The 18,318-nt window shown below is 38.0% G+C and overlaps 1 protein-coding gene across 5 annotated transcripts in view; it reads left to right on the top strand.

The window, feature by feature from the left end:
• LOC105219934 (lysosomal thioesterase PPT2 homolog) overlaps positions 1–18,318 on the top strand; it is a 45,990-nt gene that overhangs the window by 25,949 nt on the left and 1,723 nt on the right. The window contains exons 4-8 of one of the 5 annotated variants that reach the window (XR_008470460.1): positions 3,036–3,177; positions 3,246–3,353; positions 3,412–3,685; positions 3,744–3,971; positions 18,079–18,270. Coding sequence is in view for 4 of the 5 variants with exons in the window: in XM_054227623.1 (XP_054083598.1) it covers positions 3,036–3,177; positions 3,246–3,353; positions 3,412–3,685; positions 3,744–3,942 (723 nt within the window). In the remaining variant the exon portion in view is untranslated. The other 4 variants (XM_054227623.1, XM_054227621.1, XM_054227622.1 and 1 more) reach the window with 4 other exon arrangements.

Genomic DNA, 18,318 nt, shown 5'->3' with positions numbered 1-18,318 from the left:
AGTTATTAAGTAAACATTCTAACTACAAAAAAACCAAGGTTTCAAAATTTATAAGTGTATTTAATTGTTTCTAGCAACTTTACAAATGAATCATCATTGTGGTTAGCAATATTTTTTCTCCATGTATACTTCTTCATAATGAAGTCTGGAAAGTTTTCGGGGTTGTTATAATTGTCCCGTACAAAAAATCTCTTCATTACGCGCCACTGGGATTCTATCCTTGCCACAAAAGGATTGTCCGGGTCACTCATACCCGTGACCAGATAGGCAGTCGTACGCCTTCCAAAAATCTGTGTGTATTGTTGTACCCTGGGCAACATGTTTCCGTATTAACGGTATGAGTACCTCCGCGGATTTGACATTCTCGGGACAAACTTCCAAACGGAGATCGTCACTTCCGTTTTCCACCAAACTCAACACCCAGTGGCCTTCTACTCTCCTACCTAAAATGAGGGGAAAATAAAAGTATTAATATAAATAAATATATTATATATTATTACCTTTATTGTATTTTCTTTTCCAAAATTTACTCTCTATTTGGTATACTGGTCTATTTGGTATATAACTACCGCTTCACGACAGTAATTAAACCAATCGCAAATGGTAGCGCTGTACAAAACTGGTTATTTTTTCGCACCTCTTCATGCGACCAATGTGATGCGTACGCATACATTAAGTAGAAAATTTGTGGTAGCGGGATTTTGGCATTGTCAAACCAGGTACCTTTAGCCATGGAAAGGGCAGAAGGTGTGCGACACGCTCCTTTCCGGCACCGGAATGTACCTACTGCGGTATCGCCGGCGTTTGACACCACCATTGGTTGTTTATGTGTCCGGCACAATTTCCTCGTTGGAATTAATCCCTCTCTTTCGGCAAAAGAAATACATTTTTCCTTTGTGTTAAAGGTTTCTATGATTCTGCCGATATTCCACATCTTTCTAATTTCGGCAGCAGTGAGTACATTAGTCCTCCTAACACCTCGACTGGTAGATTGCTCTTCGAAATCAATTGAAAATTCTATAATAATTTAAAATCTATAACAAAATACCTGCTGAATTTGCGTTCATTTTTCCAAATAATATAGAAAAAAATGTAATAAATAAAAAAGTGCCCGATCACTTGCTTTCACTTGAAATAGTTCACTTTGAATTACCAAATACGAAATTAATAGCACAACGGTGAAAAAGAAACGGTATTTTTTTTTTTTAAGTAACTGTAACCGTTACTTTTTCCGTTAAAGAAAATGAATTAATAAAGAGAGAGAGATATACCCTTTATAACAATATTACTTTTTTGGTTAAAACCAATTTTTGCATTGGCGGCCTTCGGCCGCGCTTCAAAAAAATAACACTGGTCGAGCCAACACCGGGGATTATCAAAGAGGTGCAATGACATCCGCGTAGAACTCCTTTCAATATAGGCGACCTTCGGCCGCGCTTCAAAAAAATAACCCTGGTTGAGCCAACACCGCGGATTATCAAAGAGGTGCAATTCGTTTACACAATATGTGATCTGGTAACACTTATTTTGTGTCAGAATGCAACCCTTTTTATTGTACACATAAACAGAATTGTGCAAGAAGTAAAATGTTTATTTACAGCATATTTTAATATAATTAGTTAAAAATGAATATGTAGAAACAAATGTGTGAAGTGTAAATATATTTATGCCGGTATTCTGCGAGCAGTCTCAAGTCTCTAATAGAGACGAATCTGTGGTGTAATCTCTATAGTGACTTTTTGGTATTCTGGCGAGTTTGTCTCATCTCTATTTGAGCAATATCAGTCTCTAATTTGTGATGTGCTTTAAACCAGGTCACAGAAAAACAAGAGCACAATAATGGTTGATGCAATTGGCCTAATATATATTATAATGAAAAAAAAAACGAGAAGAAGAGAGGTAATGTATTAATATTTGTAATTTTGCAATAATGGATAACAAAGTACCTATGTTTTAGCTACACTCGTAGGCGCAATCTGGATATTTTGCGCAACAAGGAAGATCACTTTTTATATGAAGAAAATACGTTTAGGAAATTCTTTCGATTTCCAAAACACAAATATGTATGTATATATATATCCAAAATCTAAAATATATAATAATCATAAAATAATGAATTTGTATTTTTTACAATTATTTACCTTCGATTGCCATTATGCTCAAATGTAAGGATGAGAACATGTGTTAGTCGATTGTTAGGTTGTTAACATTTTTCATATTTACTTAACAATTGATTCAGATAAAATGCATATATTACGCATTTATTATAAACTATTTCAGTATTATTTTCATTAATAGTATTATCCAATTATTTACAAGAAATTTTTCTGCTGAAATTTGGTAAAAAAAAAACTAATTGCGTGCAATCAATTCATAAAGTATCATTGTGAACATGCACTCATCTCTAATCAACTAAAATAAACAGCTGATAGCTTGCTTTTCTTTTCACCACACTATTTGGTGAACTTTTTTGAGACTGTATCAGCCAGAATACCAAAATGATACTTCCTGACTAACAGGGTCGCCAGTTCGCAATTGTGACAAATAAAGACATGAGACAAATGTGACAAGCAGAATACCGGCATTAAAGTGCAAAATATATGTGAAAAATTCAATATACAGTGAGAAATAACGAGGTAAAAATTGTTAATTTTAAGGTAAATTGAAAAAAAAAATTGGAAATAAATGGCGAAGTACTTACAATTTTTCAATTACGAAATTCTTTGATTTTTGAAATTACCTACTTTTCACAAATTGCATATGTCAGGACCATTTCAAACTATTTTTATGTCGTTTTTCTTTTAATAACTTAATAATTCTGAATTAAATATTTAGTATTTCCTCTTCATTCAGAACTTAAATTTCCATTATACATACATATGTATACTCAATGTATACAAGGCTGCAGTCAAATCGGAAATAATTTGCGCATATTAATAAAATATGTAGGTATATATTATTTAAAAACGCGAGAAATTTATTTTTCATCATTACAATACACGTTCTAGTTGAGTGAGTTTTGTTTAAAATTATAGGCACACCCTGATACAAAAATATACAACTTTGATAAATATGATGGATGGGCTAGTTTGGAAAATAGTTGGCGGCAAGTTATAGAATTTCGCAACTTTTTGGAAGTAATTGGAAAAGAGCATCCTGGTGGAATCAACGTAGTAGGCATGATCTCTATATTTTTTGTTCGAATACTTCTTGGTTGCAATAATATAATATGTATTTTTATGCAGGGTACTCTCAAGGAGGGCTTATAGCTCGGACTGCTATTCAAACTCTTCCTTCTCACAACATTAACACTTTCATTTCACTCTCATCACCACAAGCTGGTCAATTTGGAGGTAAAGTTATATAAAAAGTCTTCACAGAGTACAGTTTACAGAATAGAATTACTTTTAGCGAATTTTCTACATCTCGTATTTCCGGATTTGGCAGCAAATACTGCTTATGAGCTTTTTTATTCCACTATTGGACAGCACATATCGATAGCGAATTACTGGAATGATCCTTCAGAGCAAGAATTATACTATAAATTTAGCAAATTTTTGCCATTAATGAATAATGAAATTCGAACATATAATTCCAGTCAGTACAAAAACGCTTTACTACGTTTGAATAAAATGATTTTAATAGGAGGTCCAAATGATGGTGTAATTACCCCTTGGGAATCTAGGTTAGTAAGTTCATTGCCGATTGTAAGGAACTAATTTATTTATTAGTGCTTTTTTTAGTCACTTCGGGTATTTTAATAAAACATTGAATGTTATACCTTTACATAAGCGATTAATATACATAAATGATTCGATTGGGTTGAAATCTCTCGATAATAATGGCAAATTAATAATAGTCATCAAGCCATTTGTTCATCATCTTACTTGGCATACGAATCGACGAGTCATCCAGGAAGTTATAATTCCTTATTTGGATTAAATATTTTTTGGAACGCAATTCAAACCAATGTACGTAAAATCTGTTGAATTTAATATAAACAAAAATAATATGATCTCAATTCAGGAAATGTTTGGATATTTACTAGTAAACATAAATGATTTTCTTTGGCTCTGTATAATAGTTTATGAATGATATTTAAATACCTTTTCAACATAGAGTTTTAAAAGATCAGTCGGCACTAAATTGAAATTCGCAAATATGTTCATCCCGTCAAATTAGGGATTTGCGCTGGTTCTCTTAACTTTGTAATTTACGCAGACAAGCGTAAAGTTATGGAACTTCAACATTACTTCCTTAAAACGCTTTAATTACTTTCGACCTTAAATGAGCAATTTATGTCTGTTCGATGCGATATCTATTTACTGCAATGGCTATCATTTAACTAACAAGCATGTAACTACTACTGGATTGGTTGTCTTCCATAATTGCTCTGCAAGTTACCAAATACCCAGGGCTGAAAAGGTCCTTTTTTAATGTGTAAACCGAGCAGAAAACCACTTATAAAAGATGGTTCGATTTGCGTCAAAAAGAAAATTCATATGTAAGCATTTTCAAGTTAAAAAAACACAATAAACTTCTTTTTTTTAAGGTATTCAATACTAAACAAGTTTGTATAAAAACAAAAACACAATTATTATTATAAAAACCAAAAGTTATGTTCGGTTACACCCGAATTTAGCCCTTCCTTACTTGATTCACTTAAACTTGTCGAATTTTGCTCCAAAGAAATCTTTTCGAGAGAAGTTCTTCTGCGTTACTTTTATATGAAAAAAATGTGATTCATCGCATTTTAGTACGTTTATGGCTCTATTTGAGCTAGGATGCCAAACGTGGTTTCAAAGAAGAGGAACTTTCTGAGCGGCTAAAATAGTTCTACGATCACAATCTAAATCAGCTCTTTTTGATTTCTATACATAAGAAGTGCTGAACATGGATAATATGATACGAAACTCTTCTCTTCTGCTTGTTGAGAGAGCCCATAAACTCATTTTTGAGGTTGACATCAAAGCCAGATCATGGGCTACTGAACAGCTGATAGTAAAATGATGAGCTACCACTAAGAATCCCGCAAAAATAAATGATGTAATAATTAGTTTTTGGTATGATAAGTTTTTTTGTGATTTTGAATTATTATTCACTTTTATTTAAATGGAGTTAATATGTGTATATTATTTAAGAAACGGTGGCTATTTGCATCAAAGTAATTAAAGTAGTGTTAAATGCCACTTACATATTTGGATACGAATTTTCTCTTAAACTTTTAGAGAATACATATATTAAAGTGTTTATTTGTTTATAAAATATAAATAAATATGTGTTACTAAAGTTAGTTAAGAAGTTTCTATAAAGCGTGAAACCAATAAATACCCAAAAAATCGAATAAAAATCTCCAACTTATGTTTTCTCCCAGTGGCACCACTGCCAAATGTTATAAAAAATGCGGACATTGACAGCTATCTCTCGAATGAAATAGTTTCGTATCATGTTATCTTTGCAGCTTTTCGAAGGATTTGTGTTTGTTGACGGGCGCACTTTTCTACACAAAGACGGGTGCTTATCTTTGCTGCTACAAGATAGTTGTCCGAGTCTATGTTAGGACCAGATGTGTGTCATCATAAACACTGGACACATATCGTCCACCTATCACAACATAATCGGTCTGATTCAGAGTTTTCGATCTGGAGGCAGCCTAGTAACTTGATGTAATCTTTTATGCTGGAATCTAGTACTACAAACGACTATATTCCGACCCCCCCAAAGTCGATCAACTGCAGCCCACTAAATTAAGCACCAGTGAATATATCGGAAATAAATATAGTAAATACTGCTTTTATAATGCGCCATCGCTCGTCTAAAACCTGCTAAACTAGGACGTTAACATTTCAAGGCTCCAGCTACCGAACATGAACCTGAATTGACATTCGGATTACGGATGGATATACATATGTGTGTGATGTAATTTGGTGACGAAGTAGTTGAAAAACGGTCCAGGAACACAAGCATTCATATACTGTAATAATCAGCGTTGTTATGGAATCTGACAGTTGTCGGAATGAAACTGATAAACAATTCTGATATATGACATGAATTCTGATATAATTGATTTGATATTGGAAGATATATATATAACGTCAAACAAGAATAGGTATGCCTACGTACTAATGGTCAACGTTTCACCAAAACAACTCCATCACTTGGTTGAGCTTTTCTAGTTTTAATTAGATTTAAGATTATATAACTTATTGTTAGGCTTCAACGAACAGATTCAATAAATAACGAAATATTGAAGAAAATAAAAATATTCGAATCAGAAATTTTATTGGTGTCATGGGAAACAATTTTATCAGTTTTACTGTGAGAAACAAACCAAGTCAGGGCTGGCAAATTTGTAATATTATGTTCAACTTATTACGATTTGCCGTTAAAACGCTTTGAAAAATAAATTGTTATTAAAATAGAAGATACAAGCGCATATGGAATGTGCAATCCTACATTCGGTCCTCCTGATTATTTGTTCGGCTCGAAGGAAGGCGCCCATTTCTGCATATATTGAACGACGGTGGTTGTGCATCAGGGACCCTTACTCGCTTATTTTCTCAACTACATATCGATCGTGAGCCAAAATTCTCAACCCTTATAAGGACCAGGTACTTCAGTCTTAATTTAAGTCAGTGATCGGGTCTGCGAGGCACAATTGTCAGTTACATCACATGTACGTTTTTGCTCTATCGGTCAGTCGTTGTCAACCAGCAACGAATGATCATCGCGGATGACTATATAAAGGGTCTCTCTGGGTACTGCATCGAACACTTTCAGGGCTGGAGTATTTTCGTCCATTCGGACAACATGACCTAGCCAGCGTAGCCGCTGTCTTTTTATTCGCTGAACTATGTCAATGTCGTCGTATAACTCGTACAGCTCATCGTTCCATCGTCTGCGGTATTCGCCGTTGCCAATGTACTGAGGACCATAAATCTTGCGCAAAATTTTCCTCTCGAAAACTCCTAGAGTCGTCTCATCTGATGTTAACATCGTCCAAGCTTCTGCACCATAAAGCAGGACGGGAATGATAAGCGACTTGTAGAGTTTGATTTTGGTTCGTCGAAAGAGGACTTTACTTTGCAATTGCCTACTCAGTCCAAAGTAGCACCTGTTGGCAAGAGTGATTCTGCGCTGGATTTCGAGGCTGACATTGTTGGTGTTGTTGATACTGGTTCCCAGGTATACGAAATTATCTACGACTTCGAAGTTATGATTATGCAACAAACAAAATTACAGAACACATGTTTAACCTATGGATATAGAACTGAACCGCTTTTTGAAAACTTTAACGATTTAATGAAAACTTCTATAACTCGAAGTCTCTCTAACTTGAAGCTTTGTTGTGGATTATGGTGATTCAAATTAGGGAAGTTCAACTGTATATACATACAGTCAAACCTGTATAAGCGAGAGATCAAGGGAGGACAATCTTATTATCGCTTAAAGAGGTTTCTCACTAACCCGAGTTTCTCGCTAATGCACGTACATATGTAGTGTTTCTCTCTTATAGAGGTACGCAGCAATAGCAAGTCACAGAAGTCCACGATTTTCAGGATTCAAAGGCATTCTGATTTTTCTTTTTGACATGATGCAGAGCAGAACTTTCCTTCGCAATTGATAACTATAAACCGAGTGAGTCCGACAAACAGGACGGTAAACAAGCACACGTGTCCATTCGAAAAGAATGCCATAGAGTAACAGCATTTTTAGTTCCACGAAATAGAATTCCACTCACTTACGGAGGTCTATGAGGCAAAAACGACTCTCTCTTACAGAGGTTTTTGTTTCTCACTAATAGAGGTTTTGGAAGCTTAAAATGACGGGTCCTAGCTATTACTCCCACTTATAGAGTTTTCTCACTAATCCAGTTCTCACTTATCCAGGTTTGACTGTATTTATATTTTGGAAATCAAATGAATTTCCAAATTTAGTTTCTTCATATAAAAAGAGATATTTCGTGTTGCGCAAAATAGGCAGATTGCGGCTGCGTGTGTAGTTGGAAGATAAGCACTTTGTTATTCTTTCTTGTATAATTACAACTATTAATGCATTACTTTTTTCTTCTGCTTGTATTTTCATTATAATATATTTATATCATCCATCTTTGCGTGCTTTTTTTGTGATCTGACTTAAATCAAATCACAAATTAGAGACTGATATTACTCAGTTTGAGATGAGATAAACTCACTAGAATACCACAAAGTCACTAAATTTATTTTACAGATGACTCTCTATTAGAGAATATCGGCATTAGCTACTTTTGAATTAAGTAGGGGAATATAGAAATTATTTCATTTATTGTAGGGGTTTTTTATGCTGTGTGTAGGCTCCGAGGTCCTAACATAGACTCGAACCACTATCTTGTAGCAGCAAAGAAAAGCGCCCGTCTTTGTGCAGCAAAGTGCGTCCGTCAACAAACACAAAGAAGATTCGCCATCGAAAAGCTGCAATCACAGCCGACAGAACGATTTTCTACTCGACTTGCATTCCTGCTCTCTGAAAGGACTTTTCAGCAACTTGGCATAGAGCAGTGGTCGGCACGAGAGGAATTGTGACTGTGTAGGTGAGCACGAAAGAAAAGACACCCAGTGAGAACTCTGTAACCTTATATTTGAGAATGTTTTTAATTTTTTCATAAAACAAAAAAAGAAAGAAGTCGAAATGCGTGAGTATGAAGAGCTTAACAAACTAGCCGACAGATGTAATACTCGAATGTTCTACTAAAATATCCGGTGACTAACGAAAGTTTCAAGACCTTCTCCAGAGGCAATCTAGAGGTTGATCCCTAGAATATATTGAATTTGTGGAGGAAACACTTATCCCGCCTGCTGGACGGCAGTGAGAGTCCAATATCAGGAGATGGCGAACCCCAAACTAACGGGGATGTTGCCGATGCTCCATTGACTGACCATAAAGAAATTCGAATAACAATTACCCGCTTGAGTAACAACAAAGCGGAGGGGGCCGATGAATTGCCGCCCGAACTATTCAAATATGGCGGCTAAGAACGTATAAGGTGTGGTTTTGTAGAATATGGTCGGACGAAAGCGTGGCCGACGATTGGAATCTAAGTGTAGGGTTTTTCCGCTAATGCAGAAATTTCCGGCAACATTACGCAGTTTGCTCAGCTGATGCTGTTGCATGATGCTTATTCGAAACATTTGCATTTTTGGCCTTAAAGATTAATGAAAATAAAAATCAGGTATTTTATTTAATTTGACAAAAAAAATTCGATTCACATAAAATAAGAATTATTACTTGAATGACAAAATAGCAACATTGATTGAATATTGCCTTGTAATTTGACTATACAACTACTTCTTCTTCGCTGCTTAATTTGCGCCTTTTTACGCATACAGCATTAACCATACTGTGCAGTTTGCCGAAAAATCGCGTACGCTGCACAATCGACGAAAGCGAAGACCTCACAACCTGGGCCAATTACCGTGGGAAAATCCTCCTCAATATCGCCTAAAGGATCTATCGAGCGTACGGTGTGAAAGATTAAAACCCACTCAGAACAAACTGAGGGCATCTTATCAGTGTAGCTTTAGACCTGCAAAATCTACAACTGACCAGATCTTCACCATGCCAAATCTTGGAAAAGACTTGTGAAAAGAAGGGTCGACATCCACCATCTCTTTATCGTTTTTAAAGCTGCTTTTGACAGCATGAAAATGAGCTGCCTCTATGCTTTGTTTGAATTTGGTATCCCCGCAAAACTAATTCGGTTGTGTAAACTGACGTTGAGCAACACCAAAAGCTACGTCAGAATCGGGAAGAACCTCTCCGAGTCGTTCGATATCAAACGAGGTTTCAGACAGCACCCTGCACCCTCACTATCGTGTGACTTTTTTAACCTGATGCTGGGAAAAATAATAAACTTCGAAAGTACGAACTGCAGAGCTTAATAGAGAAAGTACAATATTCTATTAGAGTGTACAGCTATTGGCTTATATATATATATATTTTTTTTTTTTGCGTAGAAACCGCTTTAAGCCCTTATAGCCGAATCCACCAGAGCGCGCCACTCGTTCCTCCTTATTGCTTTTTGGCGCCAACTGGAAACACCAAGTGAAGCCAGGTCACTTTGCACTTGGTCTTTCCACCGGAGTGGAGGTCGTCCTCTTCCGCGACTTCCTCCAGCGGGTACTGCATCGAACACTTTCAGAGCTGGAGTGTTTTCATCTATTCGTACAACATGACCTAGCCAGCGTAGCCGCTGTCTTTTTATTCTCTGAACTATGACAATGTCGTCGTATAAATCGTACAGCTCATCGTTCCATCGTCTGCGGTATTCGCCGTTGCCAACGTTCAGAGGACCATAATCTTACACAAAACCTTTCTCACACCTTTCTCCTTTGAACACTGGCAACGGCGAATACCGCAGACAATGGAACGGTAAGTTGTATGAGCCTGACGACGGCATAGACATAATTCAGCGAATAAAAAGACAGCGCCTGCGCTGGTTAGGTCATGATGTTCGAATGGATGAAAACACTCGAGCTTTGAAAGTGTTCGATGCAGTAGCCGCTGATTGTGGCAGAGGATGAGGAATACTTCCACTCCGTTGGAAAAAAACAGGTGCAGAAGGACCTGGTTACACTTGGTATCACCAATTGGCGCCAAACAGCAAGAAGGAAGAACGAATGGCGCGCTGTTGTAAACTCGGCTATAACCGCGTAAGTGTTGTATACGCTGTTGAGAAGAAGAAGAATACAACGAAGATAAGCACTTAGTAGCAATAAATTACTTTTATTATTGTGACGAACATGTGTGCTGCATGTATACAAATAAAATCCATTGGAGATAATGGTTAAGTTCAACGATTTAAAGATGCCACAACTCAAAAAGGAGTTGGAACAACGAGGCTTAGCAACGAATGGTTGAAAGCTTTGTAACTCAGCCCGGTTGCGAGAGGCCATGGAAGAAGAAAACATCAACGTGGACGAATTTGTTTTCGAATCGCTGTTAGAGGAATCGACAACGAAAATAGAGGAAAAAGAAGATAATCCATGTTTATCAGGGGTACCGGTACATGAAGATGTTTTTGTCTGCATTGTCACAGATTTCATTGCAGATGTCGTCACAGTTCCAGGCGCAGTCATTAGAAATGAATGCCCTGCAGTTGTCATTTTTTGAAGACCAGGACACACGCTTAACAACAAAGTTGTCCCAACAAATAAAGAACGAAATGAAATAACATTAAGTATGTATGGCAACACAAGTGTCACAAATAAAAGAGCTGTCATCACAGATGTCAGCACAATTAAAAGAACAGTACGCTCGTATATCACAGGTGACCTCACAAATAGCAGAAGTGTCAACAAAGATTTCAGAAGAACAAGACAAGAATAAGCCTGATGTAGAAGAACTGAAGGATCGTTTCCGTGACCTACAATTAAATGGTGTCAACAGGATCTGTCAAAGTCAAAACTCCATCATTTGACGGCACAACTCCGTTCCAGATTTTCAAACTCCAAATTGAAAAGACGGCAGCTACGAATGTTTGATATGCAGAAGTTGCTGCGTTATTTGTGGCTTTAAAAGGGGCTGCTGCGGAAATTCTTCAAACTATACCCAATTGCGAGTCAAGCAGTTACGAAGCGTTGATGGGTGCTGCAGAATGGCTGTATGGGAGTGAGCACGGTAGACAAATTTTCCAAATAGAACTGCAAAATCGGAAACAGAAAACTAGTGAGTCATTGCAAGAATTTGCTACGGAAATTGAAAGAATAGCTCATTTGGCTCATGCGCACAAGTCGCAGGGTACAGAGAGGATATAAAAATCCTGATGAAATTTTGAAGAAATGCATAAAATGCTAGAGAAATCTGGAGAAAAACAATTGCGGAAAAAGCGGCCATATTGCACGTAATTGTAACAAGGAATCTAATCGATCCAATAATCTAGTTGGACGCAAACGCAAAGCTGAAAAAAATCAACCAACTCTGAAAAACAACCAATCGTTAAACTAAATCGAGCCAGTCGAAAGGGGGGCGTGCTGGCTCCCCCAAGTGAATGCCCTGTAATCTCTGTCTCTCAAATAAATAGAAATGTAAACAACGTTACCGTTAGTGGATGTGTGGACGGTAGAAAGCGCATACTGACAGCCTCAACACATTCCATAATTCGATCGGATCTGGTCAACAAGGAAGTAAAACCACTAGCTGGGGCAGTTAGGTACTGCAACTAAGTTTTCGGGGAAGTAGCATGCGAAATTGTAATAGAAAAGATGCCCGAGTTCCATAATTTTATAGTGGCAGATTATAGCGCCGGTTATAGCGCCACTCCTCTCTTCGCAGTTCGGAGCCAGTTGGAGATTCCATGTGTAACCAGGTCGCTCTCCACCTGGACCCTCCAACGGAGCGGAGGCCTTCCCCTTCCTCGCCTTCCTCCGGCGGGTACTACATCGAACACTTTCAGAGCCGAAATGTTTTCGTCCATTCGGACAACATGACCTAGCCAGCGTAGCCGCTGTCTTTTTATTCGCTGAACGATGTCAATGTCGTCGTATAATTCATACAGCTCATCGTTCCATCGCCTGCGGTATTCACCGTTGCCAATGTTCTGACCATAAATCTTGTCTCTTCTGACCATAAATGTTGTTACGACTTCGAAGTTATGGCTGTCAACAGTGACGTGGGAGCCAATACGCGAATGCGCCGAGTGTCTTGTCTTTATTCACCTCCAGACCCATTCGCTTCGCCTACTTATCCATGCAGGAAAAAGCATCGGCGTACGCCAGCAACTGTACACTCTTATAGAAGATTGTACCTTCTCTATTTAGCTGTGCAGCTCGTATAATTTTTTTCAGCATGAAGTTAAACAATTCACACCAGAGATAAAGGGATGTCCAACTTATTCCAGTGTGAGAGCGCCTCAAAATAAGCGTTTTTTATAACAATTGGCATTATTGCCAGACCAGCCAAAATACAAATTTTTGTCAATTTTTGATAATTTTTTTTACAATTTTTCATGAAAAATTAATTTCCCGATGCTGCATATCATAAAAGATGTCTTTACCCTCTTTTAAATTTCGCGTTTACATTTATATTTATTGTTTTAAGCTCTTATAAGTAATCTTGCACGGCGGTTAAAAATGTCTCTATCGTATAATTTTTTTAGCAACATTTCATTCTGGCCGTTCCAGTTTCCCAATTGCGAAACGTCAAAACCTCCTCCATCCACTGTCAAAGTCGAGGAGGTTTTGGCGTTTGATATTGCCCTCTCACTTCCAATGATATGAGAGTTGTACATCTCTTTATCTCTGATTCACACGATAGTGAGTCACCTTGTCTGAAACCTCGTTTGGTATCGAACGGGTCGGAGAGGTCCCAATCATGACGGAGCTTTTGGTGTTGCTCAACGTCAACTTACATAGCCGTGTTAGTATTGCAATGAGTTTGAGATGCCGTTCCAGAGTTCCCTATACCGAGATGCTGATGAGTGCTCTCAGAGAGCAGGAGTGCAAGTCGAGTTGAGTATTTCGTGGCTGTCTGTTCCGATTGAAGCTTTTCGACGTCGAACCTTCCTTGTGTTCGTTGACGGGCGTTCTTTGCTGCACAGAGGCGAGAGCGTATCTTCGCTGCAACCAGATAATGGTCCGAATCTATATTTGACCCTCGGAGCTTACGCTTGTCTAAAATACAGGAGACATGTCTTCCGTCTATCACAACGTAATCGATTTGGTTACGTGTGTTTCGATCAGGAGACAGCCAAGTAGCTTGATGAATTTTCTTATGCTGGAATCTGGTACTACAGACGACCATATTTCGGGCCCCAGCGAAGTCGATCAGTCTCAGTCCATTTGCCGTTGTTTCGTCATGGGGGCTGAAATTTCCGACTGTTGTGCCAAAGACGCCTTCTTTACCCACCCTAACGTTGAAATCGCCAAGCACGATTTTGACAACGTGGCGGGGCAGCGCTCGTAGGTGCGTTCTAAGCGCTCATAGAAAGTATCTTTGGTCACATCGTCCTTCTCTTCCGTTGGATCGTGGGCGGAGATAAGCGATATGTTGAAGAACCTCGCTTTTATGCGGATGTGGCTAGACGTTCATCCACCGGGGTGAATGCCAGGACTCGGCGACGGAGTCTCTCTCCCACCACAAATCCAACACCAAATTTGAGCTTCTTTATATGGCCGCTGTAGTAGATGTCACAAGGACCCACCTTCTTCCGTCCTTGTCCCGTCCATCGCTCTTCATGGATGGCGGTGATATCAGCCTTTAGTCGTTGAGGACATCAACCAGCTTGGCAGAGGCACCTTCCTTATTAAGGGTCCGGAAGCAAAGTTGTAGACCAATAGATGAAGACTATGGGACAAACACGTTGTGGGTTGTTGAAGGCGCAAAAGAATCTACACCAAACTTACGTATAGGAAAAGTCCTTAATGAGTGTAGGTCACCAATCACAGTCTCCAAAGGAGCTATATTAGGGCAGTGTCAGGAGATTGAGGGCATTATAAATTGCGAACACATCTTGAAGGAAATTCTGTGGGTAAAAACGATATTTCGAACGAGATTAATGCTTGGACCGAGGAACTAGAGGTAGACCATAAAAAGAAGGCCAAACAACTTATTCTCAGGTACTTCACCATATTTTATAAAGAGAAATGCAAACCAAGTAGAACCAAAATTGTGAAACATTTCATCAACACCGGAGATGCAAGACCAATCCGCGATAGCCGCAAGAGCGATAATTGAACCATCATCGAGTCCTGTAGTACTTGTGAAGAAGAAAGATGACAACATGAGGTCCTGTGTGTACTACAGAAAGTTGAATGATGTCACGAAGAAAAACAGTTACATTACCTAGAATAGTTGACACTCGCTATCAGGCACGAATTGGTTTTCAACACTCGATTTGAAAAGTGGCTATTGGCAAATGAAGGTAAACGAAGAAGACAAAGAAAAGACGGCTTTCAGCGTTGGAGGTGGTGTATAGCAGTTCACTGTAATGCCCTTTTGGTTATGTAACGCTCCTCCCATTTTTGAGAGACTTATGGACCAAGTGTTAAAAGGATTGCAAAGCTAGCGCTGATTTAAAACTGAGACCAAAGAAGTGTTCTCTGTTCAAGAAGGAAGTGAGCTATTTAAGACTCAAGGTGACAACGAACGGCATTTGTACAGCTCAAGAAAAGATAGAAGCAGTGAAAGATTAGCCCAGAACACAAAATTCACACGAGTTGCGGAGTTTCCTTGGACTGTGTACCTTTTAACGACGATTCGTTCCAAATTTCGCCAATGTAGCCTCCATGAACTCACGAAGAAGAACAAAGCCTTTGAATGGAATAAAGATCAGGAATTGGCTTTCCATACTCTGAAGGAGAGGTTATGTACTGCGCCAATGTTAGCATATCCAGTTCCATGCACAACGTTTGTCTTGGACACGGACGCTAGTGGCTATGCAATAGGAGGCGTTCTATCACAAGACAGGATGAAAAAGTGCTCGAGTATTATAGCCAGACGATAAGTAAGCCAGAAAAGAATTATTGCGTGAAACTGCTAATGTATACATAGAGTGGAGTTGAACAAGCGTCCAACGAGAGAAGAAATAGCTGCAGAGAGTCCAATTTCAAAGGCATATTGGGCACAGTGGAACAGCTTAAAGTTGATATCTAGCTGCTTGCATCGAGTACGGGAAAGCGAAGATGGACAAAGTTCCCGAGCTCTTATAATCGTTCCCAAAGTAAGAATTCCTGATGTTCTCAAGCAGATTCATAACGGCCCATGTGGAGGGCACATGGGAATCACGAAAACCATGGAAAAGCTAAAGCAAAGGTTTTATTGGGTTGGTTGTCGGCAATCAGTTACGGAGTGGTTTGCTAATTGCGCTGAGTGCGTTACTGCTAAAGGACCCAAATTCAGGAGTCACGGCCAGATGAAGCAGTACAATTCGGGTGCTCCATTTGAACGAATTGCCATGGATGTAGCTGGTCCATTTCCCACCAGTAAATTAGGAAACAAATACGTTTTGGTCGTAATGGATTATTTCAGCAAATAGAAAGAAGTATACCCAATTCCTAATCAAGAAGCTCAAACAGTAGTGAATGTATTCATCAATAATTGGGTAACAAGGTATGGTGTTCCAATAGAATTACATTCTGACCAAGGGAGGAATTTCGAATCAGCTCTAATTCAGGAAAAGTGCCACAAACTGGGTATACGAAAAACTCGTACAAGAGTCTTACATCCACAGTCTGATGGAATGGTAGAACGTTTCAATCGAACTTTAGAAGAACATTCAAAGAAAGTGGTAGATAAGTATCAAAAGGATTCGGTATTCATCTTCGGTACCGGTTGATTTAAAGTTTGGAATAAACGCAAATGGAGGAAAGAATGTTAAGGAAGCCAACAGTGTCCTAGAAGACGAGATGAGAAAAATACATGCTATGGTGAGACAGCGCACACAAATCATGAGTGATGCAATGAAGCTTTGTCTTCTATGAACTCTGAATGATTTGTGGAACGAGATTGGATGTTGCTATATAACCCACAACGAAAGAAAGGATTGTCTCCTAAATTTCAATGTAGTTGGGAAGGACCATACCAGGTTGTTAAACGGATCAATGACGTGGTGTATCGCATACAGACAATTGGAAGTCCCAGGAATAAAATGAAGATGGTTCATCTAGAACGGCTAGACTGGAAGTGTGTATAATCGGGACTATCAGATTTAAGTGGAGGGCAGTGTGACGAACATGTATGCTAGAATAAACTAGAATCGACAATCGAAATCAATAACATGCCAGATTTATTCAGACATCGATATTCGTAGTTACCAGAATGTTCGAATGGCGACATATTGCTAAAAATCGACTATATAAGGGCTGAAGGACTGGCAGCAATATACCCCTACAAGACGTATCTAACTCATATACCACTACACATGCAAAGTTTTTCAGCTTTTACCAACACATACACAATAGTAACTTTTTGTAGTTAAATGACAATCTCTCGGCAAAATTCATTAACTCTAATTTTTGTATGTATCAAGCTCAATCTACATAGCTCGCGTATGCGAATGCGAAAGCGAAAAAATGCGCTTGACTGCGTATATATCGAGCAACTCCATAAATGCGCTTTTGAATGCGTTTACAGCTGTGTACAAGGTGATACACATACACACTTTTTATTTGCGAGTTTGAAAACGACCTAAATAATATGGACGTCGATTTTAAATATTTATTGATTTTTATAAGCAATGTACATAGAAAACCTCGAATTAAGAAACGGAAGGAAAATTTAAACTACCTACTTTGTTTATTAAAACTTCCTCACCCCTAATCTTTAAAAATAACTTAAATATTTGATAAATATATTATTAATAAATATTATATTTGTCAAAATACTTATATTGTATCGACGAAAACGAGCTTAAATAATTAAAACACACAAGATTGTAAGTAACATAATGTTGGTTGCTATTCTTAAGAATGTGAAGGTTGCTGTGTTAGCGCATGAAAGTTGAAAATTTTCAACTTCTGTGCGTCTTCGAATCCGAGTTCGAATTTCGGAGCGTTGGTTGCGAAAACATGCGAAAGCTACATATGTAGCTCATCTCATAAGAACATGTGTATTCAACTCTACTGCCAAACGTTCGCATTCGCATTCGCGAGCTATTTAGTTTAGCTCTAAGAGAGATGCACGTACTACAATGAACCGTTCAAAATCGCCGCCATGGCCGCCATTCATATGAAAAGAAAATTTGAAGTGGGTGGATGTAAGTGCGTATTAATAATTTGTTAATCATATTATTTTATATTTATAGTAAATTTTCTCTTTACAGAGCGGTACTATGCTTGACTGGGTACTGCAGCGTATTTTCAAGGAATAGAACTGCAGCATATAACTGGTGCGTACATACAAAACTAAAAAGAGAAGCAGAACAAGGATTATGCCACTGTAGGCAGATGGGTGAGTTGATAATATCCATCCTTACATATGTATATATTAAACATAAAATCTTTTGTTAGAATATACTTTTACGTATACAACAACAGGTATTATTGAAGTGGATTAATTACAAAACTAAAATAACACAATAATTTTAATATTCTTATTATTTAACAGAGTTGGTATTAATACTTCCCATGCTTATAATAAATAATGGTGGATAATCGCCAAATAGTGTAACATTTGTATGCCTTCAACTAGCAAGTAATCACTCCTCAGATAACAACATCGGCAGCAACAGCAACAATTAATACGTATTCAAATTCAGAATAAATGACAAAATCGCACATGCAACCGGCAAATAACAAGGTTTGTTCTACGAATATAGATATTTTAATTATTTCTAAACAACTATAC

The sequence above is a fragment of the Zeugodacus cucurbitae genome, chromosome 3, assembly GCF_028554725.1.
Source record: "Zeugodacus cucurbitae isolate PBARC_wt_2022May chromosome 3, idZeuCucr1.2, whole genome shotgun sequence".
NCBI classification, from domain to species: Eukaryota; Metazoa; Arthropoda; class Insecta; order Diptera; family Tephritidae; genus Zeugodacus; species Zeugodacus cucurbitae.
Note: the sequence above shows the minus strand (reverse complement) of the source record. Positions and strands in the feature narration are given on the sequence as shown.